Source organism: Equus przewalskii, chromosome X (genome assembly GCF_037783145.1).
Source record: "Equus przewalskii isolate Varuska chromosome X, EquPr2, whole genome shotgun sequence".
Taxonomy (NCBI): domain Eukaryota; kingdom Metazoa; phylum Chordata; class Mammalia; order Perissodactyla; family Equidae; genus Equus; species Equus przewalskii.
The window spans coordinates 94,935,017-94,956,876 of NC_091863.1; the positions used below are offsets into that span (position 1 = coordinate 94,935,017).

Genomic DNA, 21,860 nt, shown 5'->3' on the forward strand with positions numbered 1-21,860 from the left:
GAGAGCTTTTGAAATTTAAAAATTGCAAACAACATATTATAGGCCCTAACTAACTCATTTAATCCTTGTAAGTACCCTCAGAGGTAAATTCTATGGTTCCTGTTTGACAGATTAAAAATATGAGGAACTGAGAGGTTAAGTTGCCCAGTGTCCCAAAGCTCATGAGTGTCCTAGACTTGAACCCAGGCAGCCGAGCCCAAAGCTTGTGCTCTTAACAAGTATGTTCTATGACCAATGAGAAACCTCTTGAGAACACAGACAAATATGTGCAAAGGAAAACAGTATTAAACAGTTTAAGTATCCCAAACGATAATAGGAGAAACATCACAAGGCAGCACTTATTCATTATTCACAATCATTCATAGAGGGCACACCATGTGCCAAGTGCTTGGGATACAACGATGAGCAAACCAGACAAGGTCCACATTGCCTTCATGGAGCCCAAGACCAGGGGGGAGATGGCCAGGTGTCAAATAAACATAATTATGATACACATGGCAAGTGTATAATTGCTGTTCATGTTCAAAGATCAGGTCAGTGGTGTATGGTGTAAAACAGGACTTTGGATTTGAAGTGTTCCTTGACTAGTGTAGGGATGTGCAATGACAAAAGGAAAGGGGATGGCTTTTCAAATAGATGATGGCATGGCAAATAGAAGGCGCTCAACAGAATTCAATAAGCAGTTATTGTGCACCTACTCTATGCCAAGAACAGTGCTAAGCATAAAAGTTCCAAACTGGGGAAAATCACTGTAAACCAACAGAGGATTGGTATCAGAGAATAATAAGGACATGAGGGACAGTAGGCCTGGGTCAAATCTTGGAGAACCTCTGGATGCTAAGGAGTTGGACCTAGGCCCTGCAGGAGTCGCTGAAGGTTATTTTGCACGTTACTGCCCCACAACATTAGGATTTACCCCTATGGAATGTCAATGACCATCTGAATTCCTATTTGGAGCCAACTAGACCTCAAAGCTGGAGTGCTTTCAAGCAAGGGCTCAGGGCAACAAAATAAATGCCAAGTCTAAATTCATTTGAGCCTCAAAAAATAGAGTAACTCTAATCTCTCAAAGAATAAAGGTATGGCAGTTTGAAAATGTTGGAGAAGGCAACAGCTAAAGGAAAATGGCAAATCTCTCTTAAAATCCCAAAGGCCATTTCTAAAACCTAAATTATTCCTTTGTATACAAATGAAACTTCCAACTTTCCAAAGGAAAAACATTTCTATGAGAAAACAAAACATCATTCTTTGAAAAGAAAATTCCTAAATTGAACAATGATTTGAGTTTTAAAGAAGTTAGTGACAACTTACCTCAGGGCACAGGTGACAATGCCAGGATAGAAAGTAAACCGTTTTTTAAGATACTCACTTCAGAGTTCCCATTACCCTTTCCCCTAAACTAAACAGAGTGGAGGAACTAAACTACATATTTATTTAGCATATATCTCAAATTGTTCATTCTCAGGTCTTAATGTAAACAACTGAGTGGCTAGATATTCTATTTATACTCTGCAAAATAATTTTTTTTTTAAGATTGGCACCTGAGCTAACATCTGTTGCCAATCTTCTTTTTTTTTCTTTCTTCTCCTCCCCAAGCCCCCCAGTACATAGTTGTATATTCTAGTTGTGGGTCCTTCTGGTTGTGCTATGTGGTACGCCGCCTCAGCATGGCTTGATGAGCGGTGCCATGTCCGTGCCAAGGATCCGAACCAGCGAAACCCTGGGCCGCCGAAGCGGTGCACAAGAACTTAACTACTCAGCCATGGGCCAGCCCCCAATATAAATTTTTATTTATTCCCGTTAATTTTATTTTCTGCCACTGACCTTCCACAGAAAAGCAGTTAGACTCTTCAATGGCTTCCCATTGCTTTGAGAATCAAACTCAAATTCTTTCTCAGAATCTCCAGGCCCCGCATTATCTATCTGCCTCCTCTAGGCTCTCTAACACCTTTAACCACTCCCCCCACCCAGTTCCCTAACCTCCAGCCAGACTGGCTTGCTTTCTGTTCCTCAAAGGCCCCAAGTCTGTTTTTCTGCCTCACGGCCTTGGTTCTTACTCTTCTCTCTGTTCTTCACAAGGTAGGCTCATTCTCTCTTTTCTTTCAGGTCTCTGTTCAAAGGTCACCTTTGCTTAGAGGCCTTTCCTGAGCACCCTTGCTACATAGGGCCTTCCTAATTCTCTATATCACATTCACTACTTATTGCCTCCACTGTTCTTTCTGCAATCTATAAGGATCTTCTTCATTTGCTTTCTAGTTTATTGTCTTTATCCTTTGGTGGAATACAGCCTCTGAGAGATGCCATAAGACCAAGACTCATGTCTTGTGAGGTTTATCATTCTGCCTAATACAGAGCCTTGGCAAATAGAAGGCGCTCAACAGATTTTGTAAAATAAATGACTAAATGAATGAACAATATATTTAAAGGCTGATTGCTAGGAATATCAGTAACATGAGAAAGCCATTTTTTTTCTAATTTTGATGTTTTCTGTAGGACTATTCCTTTTTCCATACTCTTTCTACATTTCCTGAAATCCGATGCTGCCTCACAAAGGGTTGTGTTATTTCACAGCAATAAAAATAGATTGGTTTCAACCAATGGATTTAACAAAAAATACTTTGAAGAGGTTGTAGTAGTTTATTAAACATCAATAAAATCAAACAACTTGAAAATCAGGATCATTTCACTACTGTAAATCAAATTACATGAATAGTAATTTTAAATATAAGGAAAATGAAAAAGGGGAGAATTCAATAGCAAACTGCAGTGATGTTTAGTAACACCAGAAATATCCGGTCTGATAACCTCTAGGTGTACCAGGTGGGTTATCAATACATATTGAGACATATTGAAAAGATTCAGAACAAAATGCTTCTGACAAACTCACATCCATCTTTATTTTTTCTTTGGCAAACATAAATGGTTCACATTAGCGGCAATCTTAGCTTAGACTTGGTATCAACTATAATCACAAGAGGAAAAGATAACATAATGATCTAAACTCTTCCTTGAAAGAGTCTGTAGGTTTGCATGTCTGTCCAGAACGGGCTGCCAAGAAAATTACAGACTTAGAAGGGTGGACCTAATAGCATAAGTCCCATTTCTCTACTATCTTCCATTTTTCACAAGAACTAAAGTGGAGTGGGGAATTCACCCAATGAATGAGGGAGGCTACGCACTATCTACACGCCGTCTAACTAAGCTGATAACCAGCAGTCGTCACCATCCTTGTGAAACCACCGTCTTCAGAACATCAGCTTAAATCTCTACCTAGTCACACCACGCTTTTCAAAGTGTGCTCCTAAAAAGGCAGATTAAAAACCGTGGGAAACTGAGGCTCTTATTTATCTATTTTCAAAATACATCATTTGATGTCGCAGCAGAAACTACATTCTTTTTGTCTCACTGCCAAAAGAAGGGCTACGGGGACAGTGAAATTCAGCCCTTATCTTCACTCACAACTTGGCTTCCTCTGAGACTGCTGCCAATTAGTGCACACTCTATCAATGGCGACACCTGGGCACACATCAAGCGAACAATTCTATCACTGTCAGTATAAGGATATTAAGCAGAACTCACAGTTAAGGGAGCTAGCATTTTTAAATGTGAAATGATGTCAAACTGCTTAATTATTTTATTTTTCTCAGTGTTCAAATCTGAGCACAAGATATAGCGCATTTCCAAAACCTCAGTCGCAAACATCAGCAGGTGCTAGGTCACTGTGTCTGCCTCCAATTTCAGCTTCTCTGTTCAATTGTCTTCACACACTAATTCCAACGTGGAAGTGAGTAAATGCACCTCCGGATGGGAGCTAATAGGGCAAGTGCACGGGGAGAAGGACATGGCTGAGGGAATAACTGGTGCGGTGTGAAATCAGCTTAAGCAAACTAACCTCCAATCCACAGAAAAGTAGTCTCTTTTTTAAATACATGGTTTTTAACTGCTGCTTCTTGAGGGTTTATACAAATATGAGGTCTACAGTAAGAAACTGCGGCTACTTAAAAAAAAAAAAGGCAGATGCCCTCCGAGCGGAGACAGTTTTAAACCCCAGTGTCTCTCAGTTCCCGTTCAATGTGCTTAGTAACCAGCCTATGCTAACTTGAGTGACTTTATCGCAAACCATTAGTCCTCTGACTGCATTAAAACGATGAACATCCCAGTTTGCAGATGGAGAAATAGAACCTGGCATCGAAAGTCCCCCCTACTCTCTCAGGCCTGCTCAGCAGCAGGGCAAGAATCAGATTTAGGGACCGTGTGCTAGGAGTACATACAAACATACATACATACATTTTAAGTGGCTGTGCTTCTCGGACTAAGTTATTGAAACCTAGAAAGAAACTTTTAAGTTCCTTAGCTGGACGATCATGACCATCACTTTCAGTAAGCCGTAGGCTAGACTGTAAGCTTCCACGAAAATCATTATTCAATTGTGATTAAACCAAAGCAGCGAGACATTCAGATGAAGAGGCTCAGAGCAGAGTTAAAAGCGTCGAGGAAGAAGGGTGTGCTCCTGACTCGGGAGCCAGCAGCGAAGACTCCCAAGTTACAAGATTCCGAGGGAGGGATGGGTTTGGAGGCACAAGGCAGAAAGTGACGGAGGGCAAGAGACACTGGGGCCGAGGCGGGCAGAGGGACCCCAGACCATCAGGGCAGCGACAGCGAAGCCCGGACGAGAAGATCTTAGAGGGATAACAAAGAAGCGAAGGAAAACTGGGGTTCTGGGGTCCTAAGAGAACCCAGGCGTCTGGCGGAGCCAGCGAGTCCGGGAGGCAGGGATGAGAAGGTGCAGGGATGAGGGCGCACACCCGCACGCGAGAGGAAAGGGGGGGCGTGCAAAGAGCGAAGCTGCTTCCCTGTCCCTCTGCCCCGGGTGCAGATGGCAACTCCTTACCGCGCACCGCCCTGCCGCGCGGGTCTCGGGAGGCGGGGGGCGGCTCATGGAGCCCCTGCGACTTCAAGACCCTGCCTCACCTTGTCTGCAGCGTCCGGGCGTCCCGCCTCCCGGCAGCCCGCTGCTGCACTCCGAGGGCCAAAGAGCGAGCGGCGCGCCGCAGCCGGGGTCCCTCCTGCCGCGAGGCACCAGCCCCCGCACCGCCGCACCCCCTGCGCGCCCTGGTCACCTCGCCCTGTCCTGGCGCAGGCGGGGAGCACGGACCCCAACCCGAACGCCGCCCCACTGATTTTCAAAAGTGCCCGATCCAGGCTTCCCCGGAATGGGAGCCGAGCTGCTGGGGCCGCAGCGGCAGCGCCTCCGCCTGACCTCACCAGGGGGTGGGGGGAGAGGGAGGGGGCGGGAGCCCAGTTGGGGAGGGGAGAGGGGGGTGGGGGGAGGGAGCGCGCGGGCGGGGGAAACATGGCGGCGGGGGCGGCCGCGGCGGCGCCTGCGCGGGAGACGCGGGGAGCTGGGGCTAGGACGGTGCGGAGGGTCCGAGCAGAAGTCCGCCGCCGAGCTTGTGCGTGGCGAGGGCGAGTTCGGAGGCGGGGATCGCCGAGTGGCCCTCACGCTTCCGCGACCAGGACGCCCGGGTTTGAGCACACATGGCCTCGAGCGCCCAGGGCAGAAGAGGTGAAAACTGTCAAGTATCCAGCGGCAGCAGCGCGCCCGCCCCGGGGAGCCGCTCCGGGAGGAGGCCGCTCGTGCCTGCGGCCAGCCGGGGTCCCGGCCCTCCTGGGCACCGAGGACCCCCTGCCGCTTCCCCCCGCGGGGCGCGCACCTCAACAGAAGCCTGACCCGGGCTCCCACACGACTGTTCAGCACTGCGAGCGCGATGAGCGCCGCATCTCTCCCCGTCCCTCCGGAGTACAGAGGATTAAGAAAGAGGAAGAATAACAACAAATGCGGCAGTTTAACCTTTTCCTGAGCGTTTGCTATGAACCAAGCGCTGAACTCCCACTGCTACTCCACAAGGTCCACCACATTATTATTATCTCCATTTCACAAGTGACAAAACTGAGGCGGAAAGGTCAAACAAGTTGCCCAAGGTTCCCCAAGAAGTAAGGGGCAGAGCAGAACCCAGGATCGCAAGCAGTGTGATTGCAGCGCCCCAGCTCTTAACCACTGGGCGATACTGCTTCCCAACTCGGTGGAACTGCCATTCTGAGTCAGAATCTTGACTCTGCTCCCAGTTCTGGCAGCCTAGCCCCCAACCAAAAACCCCAGTCAAGCCTGTTCTTCCCCTTCGGGTCTTCTATTCATTCTTTACCTTCTTGACGGTTACAGCCTGGGGCCACCTTCTTACACCTCTCTTTTGCCTTTTCTACTTAGAATTCCAGATTCCTCCTTGGAAAAGTAATGGGAGCATGCTGTCAGCAACCAGTTTACTCACTGTTTTTCTTTTCTTTTTTTTTCCTTTTTAAGGAAGTGATGGCGTGAGTATGGGGACTGTAGTCTTTATGTTTCCTAATATTTCTCCCTTTGCCTACCAGTAAAGCGATCAAGGATCTGAGATCTCAACATTGCAGACTTGGTATTTCAAATTCCATACACTGAAATTCCAGTAGTAGGGTTTAGGTGACTTTGAAAATAAGCAGCTTCTCAAAAACTTGCTAGAACTAAAGACAGGACCACGTTGTTAGGCTCTATCAAACTGGTGAAAAGACAAGAAACACTCCAAATGTACATGGAATTTGCATTATTATCTCTTACCTGTCAGTGTATTCCACACAATTCATCTTTGTTAGAAGGAATGCATTCGTTGGCTTCCCCACCGTGCTTATGCCATAACTATTGTATTACCTACGTTACACACAAAATGCCTATTGGGTGGAAAGCACCTGTTACAGAAGTTTACAGTCTCACTGAGGAGATAGTTTAAAGCAACTAGATAGTTTAAAGCAATTGATTTCAGCACGTATGAAAAATCTGGCACGCAGGTTAAAAATAAATAAGTAAAAACAAACTGGGTTGACAGACAGCCGAGTCATTGCTTCATCCCTGCCGTGAAAAGGTTCAAGAGGGGTTGTTTTAGCATAAGTACTCAAACAGAAATGACAGCAAATGGGATACTCAGGTGTGGCCTCAGCAGCTGAATTCCAACAATGAGAAAATCCTTCAGCATACATAGCAAGGATGGGGGCAATTACAGAATCTGCATTTGAACAACGAGATAGGAATAAGATACTGTAAATACACTTATTCAGTAGAAACTAGGTACTTTGGGGGTTAGGATGCTTTGAATAGTTACTCTAATGGACGGAGCACTCGGACTGGAGTCAGAAGACATTATGTATGTGCTGTATGATATTAAGTCGGCCCCATCACCTGAGTATGTTTTCCTGAACTTACAGTAGGGATAATAATGATATTGACCTGATCTGCCTCACAGCAGGATTCTGTGCATTTGGAATACAGTAGTACACTAAAAATCTGAAGAATGGGAAGATGTAACAGAGGTTCAGGGAATAAGAAAACAAGTGAAAATAAAATATTAGCGGTGAAAAGAACACAGAAAAAGAGGAGGGCTATAATGGGCTGAATTGTGTCCCTGCCTGAAAATTCATATGTTGAAGTCTCAACCCCTAGTCCCTCAGAATGTAATCTTATTTGGAGATAAATTCTTTGAAAAGATAATTAAATTAAGATGAGGTCTCTAAGGTGGGACCTAATCCAGCATGACTGTTGTTCTTATAAGAAGGAGATTAGCACACAGACATGCAGGCACACAGAGGAAAGACACAGCGAGAAGGTGGCCATCTGCAAGCAAGAGAGACGGCCCTCAGGACAAACCAAACCTGCCGACACCTTGGACACACGGCTTCATGAGAACTACAAGAAAATAAATTTCTGTTTATTGTTTATTTTTCTTTAAGCCATCCAGTCTGTGGTACTTTGTTATGGCAGTTCTAACAAACTAATACAGTATAATGGCAAACATTTTAAATGCCAGCTAGAGGACCTTCTGCATTAGTTATTGTGAACTGCTGTTAACAAATTGCCACAAACCTGGCGGCTGGCCTAAAACCACACACGCTTTTATGTCAGTTTCAGTGGGTGAGGGGTCCAGGCAAGGCTGAGCTGGGTGCATTGCTTAGGGTCTCACAAGGCTGCAGTCAAGGTGTCAGCTGGGCTGGATTCACATGTGGAGCTCAGAGTTCTCTTCCAGGCTCATTCAGGTGGTTGTCTGAATTCCATTCCTCATGTTTGGAGGACTGAGACACTCAGCAGCGACAGGCTCTAGAGACCGCCCCTCTCCATAGGCAGTTTACAGTATGGCTGTTTGCTTTTGCTTCATCAAGATCAGCAGGAGAACCTCTCCCTCCTCGGGAAGGGACGTTAATTACATCTTCAAAATCTCTTCACCTTTGTCGTATAATGTAACCTACTCATCAGACTGATCTCCCAGCATATTGACAGGTCTCAACTAGACTTAAGAGGGGAATGTACACCAGAGGCCAGGAATCTTGAAGGTCATCTCAGAATTCTGCCTACCACGCCCCCCAAAGGTTTGACAGCACCCATTTAATTATACATTTACAAAACTTCACCAGGGGAGCCAGCCCCGTGGTCTAGTGTTAAGTTCAGTGCACCCTGCTTCAGCAACCCAGTTAGGTTCACGGGCACACACCTACACCACTCGTCAATGGCCATGCTGTAGTGGTGACCCACATACAAAATAGAGGCAGACTGACACAAATGTCAGCTCTGGGGGAAATCTTCCTCAGGAAAAAACAAAATTCACCATGACAGAGACCATACAGGCAGATGTGGACACACATGTCCATGAGCGCACAGGCACACACACACACTCCAAACAGCACCAAGCAGTAGCTGATGCCTAGTCTATCAAGAAGCATTTGCAAGCCTGCTGTGTGCCTAACAGATGTGAAATCAAAGGATTTCGATTGCATTAACTCTGATTAAAGAACAAATTGAAAAGTATTAAGACAACCTTTTTGCCTCTGCTCAATTTACGTTTCTTGGAAACACTCATCTGGTACATTATTGAATGGAACCAGTATTTCTGGAGAGCTCACAGGGTGTCTGCTTAGCCCTTTACTCATTCCACAGAGTGGAATAAGGAACAGAATAAGGCAAAAGGCTTCTGTTCTCTTGGGGCTCACAAGCTGGTCTAAACAAGGCAAGTAGTCAGAATATATTTATATATATGATGGGATGGGGTGCGGGCGGGCTTCAAGGAGAGGTCAAGATTGAGCTGGAAGAGTCAGAGGGAGGAAAGGATCTACAGGATCTGTACAGATTTTCTAACATCAAGCATGAGCCTGCCAATAAACTACACTAACTCTATTTTGTAGGGGGGACTTGGAGAAGATTCTAACCCTGCCCTCTTCTGTCAAAACTTTTCAGAGGTGACTTCTCAACACAGCTCCTAAGCACTTAATACTTACAGGAGGCTTGAATTTGGAGGGTTAGACAACAAAAATTTCCTGGGCACTCTCAAAACACAGGGTTCTAACAATAAAGCTATAGGATGAGCTCCCCTCTCTACATAGATGCTCCAGCCTGTATCCTGACTCCACAGAGAACTATGCAGCTACAGAAACCCCCACTACCCAAGTGGTCACAGTCTCTGTCTCAACTGACTGCTTTCTGTGTGTCTTCAACAACACACAAGTCTCCCGTTTAACTTGCCCCTTCTTAGCCCTCTAGGTGCAAGCCTCTCTCCTTCATCTTTTCACTCAGACAAAAAGATCATCATGGGCAAAGGGAGAAAAGGAGAATGCGACAAAGTTGGAGATGCTGGCAAAGGCTAGATCCTGCAGGGCCTTGCAGGCCATGGTAAAGTGCTTGGAATTTACTTAAGTACAAAGGATACTATTGAAGAGTTTTAAGCATGAGAGTGATAAGAGGCAATGTATGTTTTAGAATTACCATGGCTTCTCTGAGTTGGACATAGGCAAAAGCAGGGAGACCGGTAGAAGGCTGAAGTAGGCAGACAAATGATGATGCAGCTTAGAATAGGGTGGTGGCAGTAGAGATAGAAAAAAAGGCAGATGGATGGATTAGAGATATATCAAGGAGGGTCATCCAGCAACTGGGAAGACCCATTCAACTAGAGGAAAGATGATGTCATTTACTAAGCTGGGAAAAACTGGAGCAACCAGGTTTTGGAGGAGTTTTGGGGGGTGGGGGGACAGTGCATAAAGAGTTCCATTTTAGACATGTTACATTTGTCTGTAAGATATTCAAGGGGAGAGATCAAGCAAGCAGGGATGGATGCATCAAAGGCTCAGAATAGATTCTCTGCAATGGAGAGTCTTCATTAGCAGGCTTCTACAAGAAATGGTGCATAATTGTTGTCTGTCTCTCCACCAGCATGCTACTACATGATATACACAACAACCTGGATGAATCTCAAAACAATTATTCAAAGTGAAATTTGCCACACAAAGAGGAGTACACACTGTATGATTCCATTTATATAAAATTCTAGAAAGTGAAAATGAACCTATAGTGATACAAAGCAGATCAGTAATTGCCTGGGAATAAGAATAGGGAGTGAGAAGACGTAGAAATGACAAAGGGGTCCAAGGAAACTTTTAGGGGCGATGGTTGTTCATTAGCACTCTTGCTGTAATGGTTTCACAAGTGTCTGTGGATGTCAATGTTTCTCAAACTGTATGCTTTAAATATGTGCAGTCCATTGTTTGTCAGTTATACCACAGTAAAGCTATTAAAAAATCAGTTGTGTGCCTTGACAAACTGCAGTATCTCTATTTTATTCCCTTTCTGTAGATAAGAATTCAAAAACAGGGATACAGTCAAGGCTCAGGAATGGGTTGGAATCAGAGACTAGAATGCTGGCAGAACTCTCTCTCTTTCTTGTTTCTGTACATTATCAGAGAATCTACTTCATTATTCTCTCTTACTGGCATGTTATGCTTTCCTGGCTGCATGACAGAACTTCGTTGTCCACAAGTCCTTAGGTTATATCTCCTTTATTCAAGAGACCAAACAGACTGAAGCTGGGATCTCTAAAACTCAATTTCATAGTCCATTGGAGGGTCTCTGTTTGGCCCTTTCTGTATCACGTATCCACTTCTGGATCAATTAACTGATATCTGGCCTGGATGTTATCTAAACCGGATGGGGAAAGTCTTAGCCAAGCCACTAGGCATTTGGGAAAATCGTGGTCATGACTTTAGGTCACTACTGGAGCTTCAGTTAGCTCCAAGGTTTTGTTACTTGCAACCAAGAGTTCTAACTAAATCATCTGACATTTATAATGGAGGATATCAGAGGAAAGGCAGAGATATTAGGTAATGAATCCCAGTGTCTAAGTTCCCACCAAGGACTTCCTGATGCACACTTCAGCCACACAAATGTATTCATGGTTCTCATTGTAAAGCCAATTCCACCATGATTGGTAGAATACATAATAGGGGCATCCAAAAATTAGACAAGGGAAGCCCCTATCCCATACCTTCACCCAACCACACAGTTTTCCACCATGCTCTGAAGTGAAGACCATTAAATAGAGAACAATGGGAAAGGACAGAGCCCCAAATGCCAGCTTTTAATCAAACTGAGCAAAGAGAGTATCGTTCTCACAGTAAGTAACCAAGCTATTGCAGTAAGGAATCTGGGATGCTCCCTAACACAAAGGTCTGTGGAGTTGTGTCTTAGCTCGAGTCCACTGAAGTAAAACTGACGGGCAACTGATTAAGGTTTTCCAGAAGTTCTTAAAAAATACTTCCAAAAAAACTCCTAACAGCCATCATCTCAGATTAACATGTTTAAAGCCAGATTCATCTTCTCTTTTCCCCAAACCAAGTGCCCCTCTTTCCGTCAATAAATGTACCATCATTCTCCCTGTCGTCCAAGTTTGGAACTCCATCTCTCCATTCTTTCAACAAATATTTATTGCATGTTTCCTATATGCAAGGCCAATGTTAGGCTCTATGAGAGACACAAAGAAATACAAGATCTGATGTAAAAATTTATAAAATCATTTTGAGGAGCTATGTCAAAGCTCAAGTAATCACTATATCAGCCATGTGTGATGCAAGCAATGGGAATCCATGAGCACTCTTTATCATATCAATAAATTGGAAACAAAGTCCCAGCATCAGGAATTTAGTTAAATATATTGTATGAGTATATAATTGAATACTCCACAGTCTTTCAAAATAATACATGATTTTATGTATTGAAAAGGAAAAATGTTCATGATAGCTTACAAAACAGTATTATGATACCCCCACAATACACACACACATATATATGAATACAGAGATAATAATTTAGAAAACTGCGCAATAAAATAATAACAGTGATTATCCCTTGGTGTGTAGGTTTAAGGGCGGGATTATGTTCTTTTGCTTGTCTGTACTTTCAGATTTTGCTGTATTGAGAACAGAAGAAAAAAATAGTGTGATTTTTTTTTTCTAATAAAGAAGAAACGCTTTAGAGAAATTTTGATGCACAGTTATGTTTTAGCCAAGTCATTTTTATTTTGTTATTTTTTATTGAGGTATATTTGACATAACAATTCTATTAGTTTCAGGTGTACAACATAATGATTCAATATTTGTATGCAATGTGAAATGATCACTACAATAAGTCTAGTTAACAGCCATCACCCTACATAGTTGCAATTTTTTTTCTTTTTTTCTTGTGAGTAGGACTTTTAAGATCTCCTCTCTTAGCAACTTTCAAATATGCAATACAGCATTATTAATTATAGTCCCCATGCTGTTCATTCCATCCCCATGACTGACTTACTTTATAACTGGAGGTTTGTACCTTTTGAGCCCCTTCATCCATTTTGCCCACCCTCTACTCCCCCAGCCATGTCACTTCTAGATGGGACTATATCCACTAAATATACAGAACTAGAGCAGTTAATTGGAAGATATTTATATAGAGATGGTAGTTAAAACAATGGAAACAATTAAGAAAACTCAGTGGAACTTACACTCATAGAAGACTTAGTTGCCAGAAGAGATTCCAAAATTACAATGGGAAAGAAAAGAGGTCATCTCCAAATGAGAAACAAGAAAACATCAGAACCAAGGGAGAGGCAGTTGTGTTAAACATGAAAGAATGAGGGACACTTACTCCCACAGGGAATGTGGTAACATTCTCCAAGTGGAAGTGTCCAGAGCAAGTGCTGGACTTGAAAACGAAAGATTTTTTTTTAACTTACCGTGATATTATCATATAAACTAGCGTCATCCTTCTGACATGCAAATCTAAATATGTCACTCATCAGTTTAAAATTGGCTTCTTCTTTGCACATTAGAACTCAGAGAAATCATGAGACTAGTGCTAGAAGGGACCACGGAGACCATTTTGTCTTGGCCCTTGATTTCACTGATAAGAAAACTGAGGCCTCGAGAATTAAATTGATTTGCCCAGGATGACAAACCAGTGACTTAAATACAGTTAAAATTTTTCAGTTGTCTGTGCTAAAGGGGAACGCAGGAGCTTTGGCAAATGAATCCTTATATATTCTGCTGAACCCACTTTGTCAACAGTTTCAACTTTCCTCCTTTTCCAACCTTTTCCTTCCCTGTAGCTCTGGCTGGCCTGCTCTAGTCCCTGTCTTTCTACCTTCCTCTCTCCTTTCTCCTGGACCTGTTTGTTTTGAGGTAACTGCTTCATTTTGCCAGGTCTTTGATCACAGGATCATCGCAATAGGAATCCCCGGTTCTTGCCATTCTAGCAAACAGCTTCTCCTTTGTACCAGGCTCAGCTCTAGTGTCACTTTCCCTAAGAAGCATTATCTGTCCACCTAGGTGGCAATGCCCATACCTTGAGCAGTGGTGAAGAGCAATGTTTGCCTGGGTTTCATTCTGAGCTCTGCCACTCGCTGTGACCTTGGGTAAGTTATTGAATCTCTTTTGGCCAATTTGTATGATGTTATAAAATGGGAATACTAATAACTCCTTATGTATAGGATTCTCCTAAAGGTTAAATAAGTCATTGTACATAAAAGCACCTAAAACAGTGCCTAGTACCTAGGGAGTGCTTATATAAGTCTTAGACACTATCATTATCTTGGAACAAGTTGTCTTATCAGATCACCTGAAACACTTTCAGGCATTTTTTACATGTCTGCTTCTCCCCACTAAACTATCAGTTTCCTGAGGTCAGGAATGATGTCTGATTCACTGTCTGGCAATAATGAGTGCTCAATAAATGCTTGTGGGATAAACAAATAACTGTGTCTAACAAAGAAATAATCCCTACTATAAACAAACTTGATCCATAAAAAGACTGTTACAAAAACAAATATGTCAAATAAATTAATGTCTGTAAATCCTTGCTTTAAATATTAAGCCTTCCAGGTACATTGAAATCTATGTCAATTTACAAAACTCTCATATAATTGTTCAATTCTGTTAGTCGAGGAAATGTAGAAAGTGGGAATCTGCTCTTCTACCGCATCCTTTCCAATACCATCTCCAAACTACTTTTGAAAGGCCTTCCGTTTCCCGTCTTCCGTGCTGGGAGGCGAGCTCTCCTAAACACTATATAACTTGGACAAGTCTTTTTCCTTCACTGACTCTTTCCTCATCTATAAATGGGATCATAATACTCACTATTCAACATTTCACAAATTGCGATGATTAATGAATTAGTGTTACTAAGGTACTTCAAGATGAATTGTGCTACAGAATTGCAAAGTATTTTTGACAACGTTTGCCTTTTTTATTCTTGGTGATAGTAAATGTGAATACAGGAACTTTGTAAGGAGGCACAGCTTCTATTTCTTCAGGTTAACTTTCTTCTGATGTAACATTCCATTTCCTTCTTGTGGGCTTCCCTAGAGATCTTCCCTTGGGAAAAATGGCCCAGTTTCATAAGCATGACATTGTTAGGGACCTGCCTCTTATCATTAGGTGGGACCTGAAGGGCATCTGATCAAGTTTCTTTCTCCAATCCCTCATCCTCAACAAAGTCTCCACTGCAGATGTTGATCTGTTTCAGTAACTGATTCTATTCAAAAGCCAAACATCCCCTAACCAGCACTGATGACTGTCCATGCTCAATAACAGCCATAGCACATGTCACCATGTCTTCTGACTATCCTCAGCCTTCACTAACATATACAAAATAAAGAAGTCTAGAGCAGCGCCACCAGTAGAAATATAATGTGAGCCACGAATGGCAGCCACATATACAACCTGAAATTTTTGATTAGATCTATTTTAAAAACTGAAAGAAAAAACAGGTGAAATTAATTTAATAATGTATTTTATCTAATCCAATAAAACCAAAATATTTTAACATGTAATCATTACAAAAAGTAATTAATGAGATATTTTGCATGACTTTTTTTGTACTAAGTCTTTGAAATTCAGTATGTATTTTACACTTAAAATACATCTCAATTCAGGGGCCAGCCTTGAGGTGTGGTGGTGAAGTTCGTGAACTCCACTTCAGTGGACCAGGGGTTCACAGGTTCGGATCCCAGGCGTGGACCTAGCGTGAATCGTCAAGTCATGCTGTGGCAGCATCCCACATAAAATAGAGGATGATTGGCACAGATGTTAGCTCAGCGACAATCTTCCTCAAGCAAAAGGAGGAAGTTTGGCAACAGATTTTAGCTCAGGGCCAATCTTCCTCACACACACACACACACAAAATCTCAATTCAGCCTAGCCACATTCCAACTGCTCGATAACCATATGTAGCTAGTGGCTACTGGATTATTGGACAGTGCAGGTCTAGAGATCTGGTTTATTGAACTGAAATAAGCTGAAATTATATATACATGTATATATATAAAATATACCAGAGAATGGTCTCTGGCACTACTTCCCTCATACAATGCCCTGTGAGTGCAGGAAATGACATGGAACATGTGGTAATTTTTCATTGTGTACACGTAGGGGGTTTTGCTAAGTAGCAATAATAAATTAGAATGGCATCATGTAGTAATATGATACAATATCAAATGTTATATCAAAAACTGTGAAAATTGTAAAGGATTTGGATTGTACATGAAAGATCAGCTGTTATGTTGCTGACCAATCAGAAGAGAAGTAAGCAACAAGAATTGCCTACGAGTGTATCAAGTTTGCAACAGAAGACAGTTTTACAATAACAGCAATGCTGTGTCTGAATCTGTGAAGATTTGGAATCACAGAACATTTTTAAGAAAAACAACTATATTACTTTCAAGTATATAGGGAAGTGCAAATTAGATTAGCAAAGAGTTAGTAGAAACCCCTGATAGACCTGCTCTATTAATCAGCAAGACAGGGCTGGCCGGGTGACATAGAGGTTAAGTTCACACACTCTGCTTCAGTGGCCATTCAGCAGCCTGGAGTTTGCAGGTTCGGATCTTGGGTGCCGACCCATGCATCACTCGTCAAGCCATGGTGTGGTGGCATCCCACATACAAGTGGAGGAAGGAAGATTAGCACTGATGTTAGCTCAGCAACAATCTTCCTCAAGCAAAAATAGGAAGATTGGGAACAGATGTTAGCTCAGGGCCAATCTTCCTCACCAAAGAAAAAAGAAATATTAAAATAATCAGAAGGATAATCAGCCAGATAAGGCAATCAAGTTTTCCCACACACTGTTTTCCTCTGTCTAAGCACACCATTCCCCAGTCTTATCTCCTAGACCACTTCTACTACCCTTCGGGTCTCAGCTTAATGGTTTTCTCCAGAAGAACTTTCCTCTCCTCAGACTAGAATGAGTATTCCTGTAGTACTACCAAAGTACCCTGTATTCGTCAAATCATATGATCCCATTAATGTAAACCATTATTTGCCTTCTTGCTAGAAAGTAAGACCCATGAAGGGATAGACTAGGTCTGTCTTGTTTGTTGCTGAATCCCACTGTGTCGAATAAAGCCTGGGGCATTGGGATTGCACAAATAAGTACTGTGGATTTAATTGATTAACTCAAGTCACTAAGTCATTATGTTGTATAAATGACTAACTATATTACAATACCAATTGTACCTAAAAGAATGTGTCAACAGTGTTTATTCTTTTAAGTACTTTATACCCTCCTGATACAATCTCTTTTATAATACTGATGTTCTTGGCAATGCTTTTCCTTTTCCATAGAAAGGGCAAAACCTCAGTTTCTTTCCAAATATTCACAATCAGTAAAGAACACATTGCTGAGGCTATACTATATGCTGATTAGATTATCCTTGAAACTTCCTATCAGCAACTGCATCTCAGGGATTAAAGTTTCACAAGGTGGCTTATCTACCTAACATGAACGATTTTAAACTATGCGTCTCTTTTTTGACTCAAGCCCTGTATACTTTAACGGCCTAAATAAAGAACTTTTGTACAAATCCAACATCCATACATTCAAGATATAGGAAACTGAATTTCAGTTGCATTTGAAATTTCCTGGCATTTTTGGTAAAACTGTTATTCTTTTTGTTGTTGAGGGAGATTGGCCCTGAGCTAACATCTATTGCCAGTCTTCCTCTTTTTGCTTGAGGAAAAGTGGCCCTGAGCTAATATCTGTTCCAGTCTACTTCTATTTTGTATGTGGGACACTGCCACACATGGCTGGATGAGTGCTGTGTAAGACCACACTCAAAATCCAAACCCTTGGACCCTGTGCCACCAAAGCTGAGCACGCAAACTTAACCACCATGCAACTGGGCCAGCCCCAGTAAAATTGTTTTTTTAACAACTATTTCCTTACGGTATAGAATATTACAGCCAGGAGATGCTCCTTTAAGAAGCAACATGCATCTTGCCCAACTCCTATAATACGCTAATTAGCAGTGTAGCCTCACGCATGTCAGAAACGTTCTGAACTCTTCCAAGCCTGCCATCTCACTCCTCACCCAAACCTACTCACCAGCGTTTACTTGCTATTATTTCGACTTGACATCTGCTGCTGTTTCCCTGATTATTCTTAATAATGATAGCTAATATTTGTTGAGTGCTATGGTGAACCAGGTGCTGTGCTAAGGCCTGTACAAACATTATCTCATTAATACTCACAACAATCCTATGAGGTAAGTGTCATCACTGTCCTCATTTCACAAGGTGCAATGTGAAGCAGAGGAGGTTAGATAACCCCCCCGAGGATGCGCAGGGATTAAGAGGCAGAGCTGGCTTTGATCCTGTGCAGGGTGGCTCCAGAGTCTACGCTGCATCACTTTGATGAAAATGTTGGTACTCTGGTGCCACCAAAGGGAGGGCTCCCCTTTGCCTTGTTATAGCCTTCTCAGTGGAACAATAAAAAACATTTACATTATTTTTAATCAAGATACCTGGGTATATATCAAATCATCACATTGTATACCTTAAACTTCCAGAATGTTATATGTCAATTATATCTCAATAAAGCTGGCAAAAAAAGTTTTTAAAGATACCTGGGCATAGATATAGTCAAAAAGAAGGCATACTAATGTTTTCAATTTAAGTTGTACCATCATTCCTCTTCCTAAACTCTACCTCACTACAATAGACTTTGTCCAATGTAAAACAGTTACAAATAGGGCCGGCCCAGTGGCGCAGCAGTTAAGTTCGCACGTTCTGCTTCTCGGCGGCCTGGGGTTTGCCAGTTCAGATCCCGGGACCAGACATGGCACCGCTTGGCAGGCCATGCTGTGGTAGGCGTCTCACATACAAAGCAGAGGAAGATGGGCATGGTGTTAGCTCAGGGCCAGTCTTCCTCGGCAAAAAGAGGAGGATTGGCAGCAGTTAGCTCAGGGCTAATCTTCCTCAAAAAAAAAAAAAAAAACAGTTACAAATAGTGTGGAGGAGCAGGATTTGCCAGCAGAAAATGTGTCCTCCCCACATCCCATTGTCTCTGCAAGGCATGGCAAATATTTGCTTTTCCACCTCCATGTGAAGTGCTTTCCCCTCCTCTGAAGTCCCAAACCACTATCCCCAACATCCTCTTCTGTCTTTAGCTGAAGATGGTATTTAAGGTGGTAGCTTCAGCCATTTCAGCAACTTATTCAGTTCTCCTGGGTCTCTCCTATGTATGCATGTTATTAAACTTAGTTTATATTTTCTAGTCTTATTCTGTCTCATGTCAATTTAATTGTTAGACCAGCCAGAAGAACCTAGAAGAGTAGAGGAATCGTTCTTCCTCCCCTACAATAGAATACTTATCTATTCTCACATTCCTTGTTATTGACAGCTTTTTTCCCCTGCTCAAATTTCATTTAAAAATGGAGATATATGAACAGGAAGCATAAAATTTTTGAGTGGAAAAGAACCTTAGAGAAGATCCAACCTCTCAGTCTTACAGGTGAAGATTCCTGAGTCAAGACTAAGTATGCCAGGGCTTTATGTACTTAGTTAATTTGTTAATGGTGCAAATATTTATTGAGTACCTACTAAGTGCCCTACGAAGTGCAGAAGACACAAAGTTATGCCTTTAGGAGCTTATATACTAGTAGAAGGAGAAAGATAATAATCAAATAAACAATTAAATAAATAAGATAATTCCAGGTCATGAGAAGTGTCATGAAGAAAATAAAACAGACAAATGGGATAGTGAGTGATCTGGGATGGGACAACCTACTTCTGAGGAAATGGCCAGAAAAGACTGCTCTTAGGAACTAAAATTTGCACTGAGCCCTGAATGATGGAAGGAAGCCATCCAAGCAGAGATCTGAGAGAAAATCATTCCAGGGAGGGAATGGCAAGTAAAAGGCCCTGAGGTGGGCATGAATTTGACACATTAAAGGAATAAAGAAAAATAGTCATTATAGCTGAACAATAATAAATTATGGGTGAGTGGTAGGGCATGATGTCATGAAAAAACCTAGATAAAAACAAAATTATTTAGGGCCTGTGGTCTATGTCAGAGAATTTTGATATTATTCTAATTGCAGTAAGAATCCATGGGAAAATTTGGAGCAAGGCAGTAATATGTCTTAGTATTTTAAATGATAATATTAAGTGTTGCTAAAACCTTAAGTCAGAGTACAGTAATAGCTGTCACTCATCTTTCATTTGCAGTCGTTTATAGAATTGCCTGGTCATGAGTTAAGTTTGTCTAAAATCAGTGCTTTGAGAAAACAATGGACATTTTTAGAAATTATAACAATTATTGTTACAGTAATGGCCCCTATTGAATCACAGCTCCCTGTACCAACTGCCTTGCTGTACTCCACTATCACATCAGCTCTGAGCTGGGCCTCCCACATTGACTCTGTGACTTGCTCTGGTCAGTGGAACACGAGCAAGCATGTCACAAGCAGAGGCTTGAAAAGCGCTTCGGCACTGGAGCTTGCTCTCTTTTGCTGCTGGTGGATCCCAGCAACCATGTGAAGAAGGTCAGGCTACCCCACTGGAATGTGACTGATACTTGGCCAACTTACTTCCATCACCCCTGCTGATAGCCAGCCAATCACCACCAGACATATGAATAAGCCCAGCCACCAGAGTAAGCCCTTGGACAACATGTGGAGCAGAGACAAGCCATCCCAGCTAAGCCCAGCCCAAATTTCCAGCTCATAGGAGAGTGAGCAGATCAAAGATTGCTCTTTTAAGCCACTAAATTTGGGGGTAATTTGTTTTGCAGAAATGAGTAACTGAGGCAGCTATATAAATAAAATCCCCTTTTAATAAGCTTAAAGGTATATCAAAATTTGTGCATTACCATATATAAGCTACTTTAAGTTATACTTCATAAAATGATTCAATCGGTTTTAAAGGTGCTTAAGGCAGTTTAAAATGATGGATTTGCAAAAATCAATAATACAATATTTTAGGGCCGGCCCGTGGCTGAGTGGTTAAGTTCACATACTCTGCTCCGGCGGCCCAGGGTTTCGCCGGTTCGAATCCTGGGTGCAGACATGGCACCGCCCATCAGGCCATGCTGAGGCGGCGTCCCACATGCCACAACTAGAGGGACCCACAACTAAAAATACACAACTATGTACCAGGGGGCTTTGGGAGAAAAAGGAAAAATAAAATCTTTAAAAATAACAATAATAATACAATATTTTAAAAACCATTCCCAACTTATTAATATTAGTTAATCTTCTACACATACCCAAATACAGTTACTATACATAAACGTCATTCCAATGGAATGCATCTGTATTAGTTTAGTGGCTATTTCTGGAGAAGGGACTTGTAAATCCATCCCATTCATACAATTTCCTTTTTTAAATTTAATTTGAATAGTGAATAATTTCACAAGGTTTAAAACCAAGAAATTATAAGATGATATCCACTTAAAAAGTCTTCCCATTTCTGTCTTATCCACTTAGTACATCCATTCCACATAACCATGATTATTCATTTCTTATGTATGCTTCCAGTTTCTTTGTGACTTTTTATTCAAGAACTGAATCAGTAAAGCCGTATTTATATGGAGTTTAAAGTAGTAAATAGGGCAAAAAAAAAGGACGATATAACGCTATTGTTGAAAGAGAACTCTCTCTCCGCAGTATGTGTTTGCCATTCTCTTTATAGTCAATTTTTCGTTGGGTTTTATTATCTAACTGAATTGAAGAAGCATTTGTTGTCTCCTTCCCAAGCATGATTCTAGGTGGTGCTTATCTATGTATCTCATAAGAATATCATCAATATACTGTGGTGAAACCAAAAGTACGTTTTAATGGATGACTCTAATTTCACAATAAAACAATAATTTTTACGAATGTATTCTCTAACCAAGAAATCCCAATTTTTTACTGAGCATGTTGAAGGAAATTGAACATTTAAAAAACAACTGATCAAAACATAAACAGCTGGAAACAGCAAACATGAAGTCAAAGCAAAGAAAAATAAAAGAAACTTGAGAAAACAGCTTTAGGAATGTCCATAGTTTAGCTTTCAGCCACCAGGAAGATGTCCAACCAAAACTAATATTTAAAGGCCTTCAGGGACAAAGCAGTTTCAACATTTAGCAGCTTAGTTACTAAGAGAGTATCTGACCTAAATTCACAGGAGAGCCGCTCATATTTTGTTACCTCATACTGATCCATTTTTCAAGC

At 41.9% G+C, this 21,860-nt stretch overlaps 1 protein-coding gene across 11 annotated transcripts in view; it reads right to left on the reverse strand.

Moving 5' to 3' along the window:
• KLHL13 (kelch like family member 13) overlaps positions 1–21,860 on the reverse strand; it is a 398,101-nt gene that overhangs the window by 178,350 nt on the left and 197,891 nt on the right. For 2 of the 11 annotated variants that reach the window (XM_070605988.1, XM_070605993.1), the window contains exon 1: positions 4,972–5,268. The exons of 4 other annotated variants lie outside the window; for them this stretch is intronic. Coding sequence is in view for 2 of the 7 variants with exons in the window: in XM_008526543.2 (XP_008524765.2) it covers positions 4,972–5,355 (384 nt within the window). In the remaining 5 variants the exon portion in view is untranslated. Of the gene's footprint in view, positions 1–4,891; positions 5,805–6,203; positions 6,335–21,860 lie in introns of those variants that run through there. 5 more of the 11 variants (XM_008526544.2, XM_008526543.2, XM_070605999.1 and 2 more) reach the window with 5 other exon arrangements.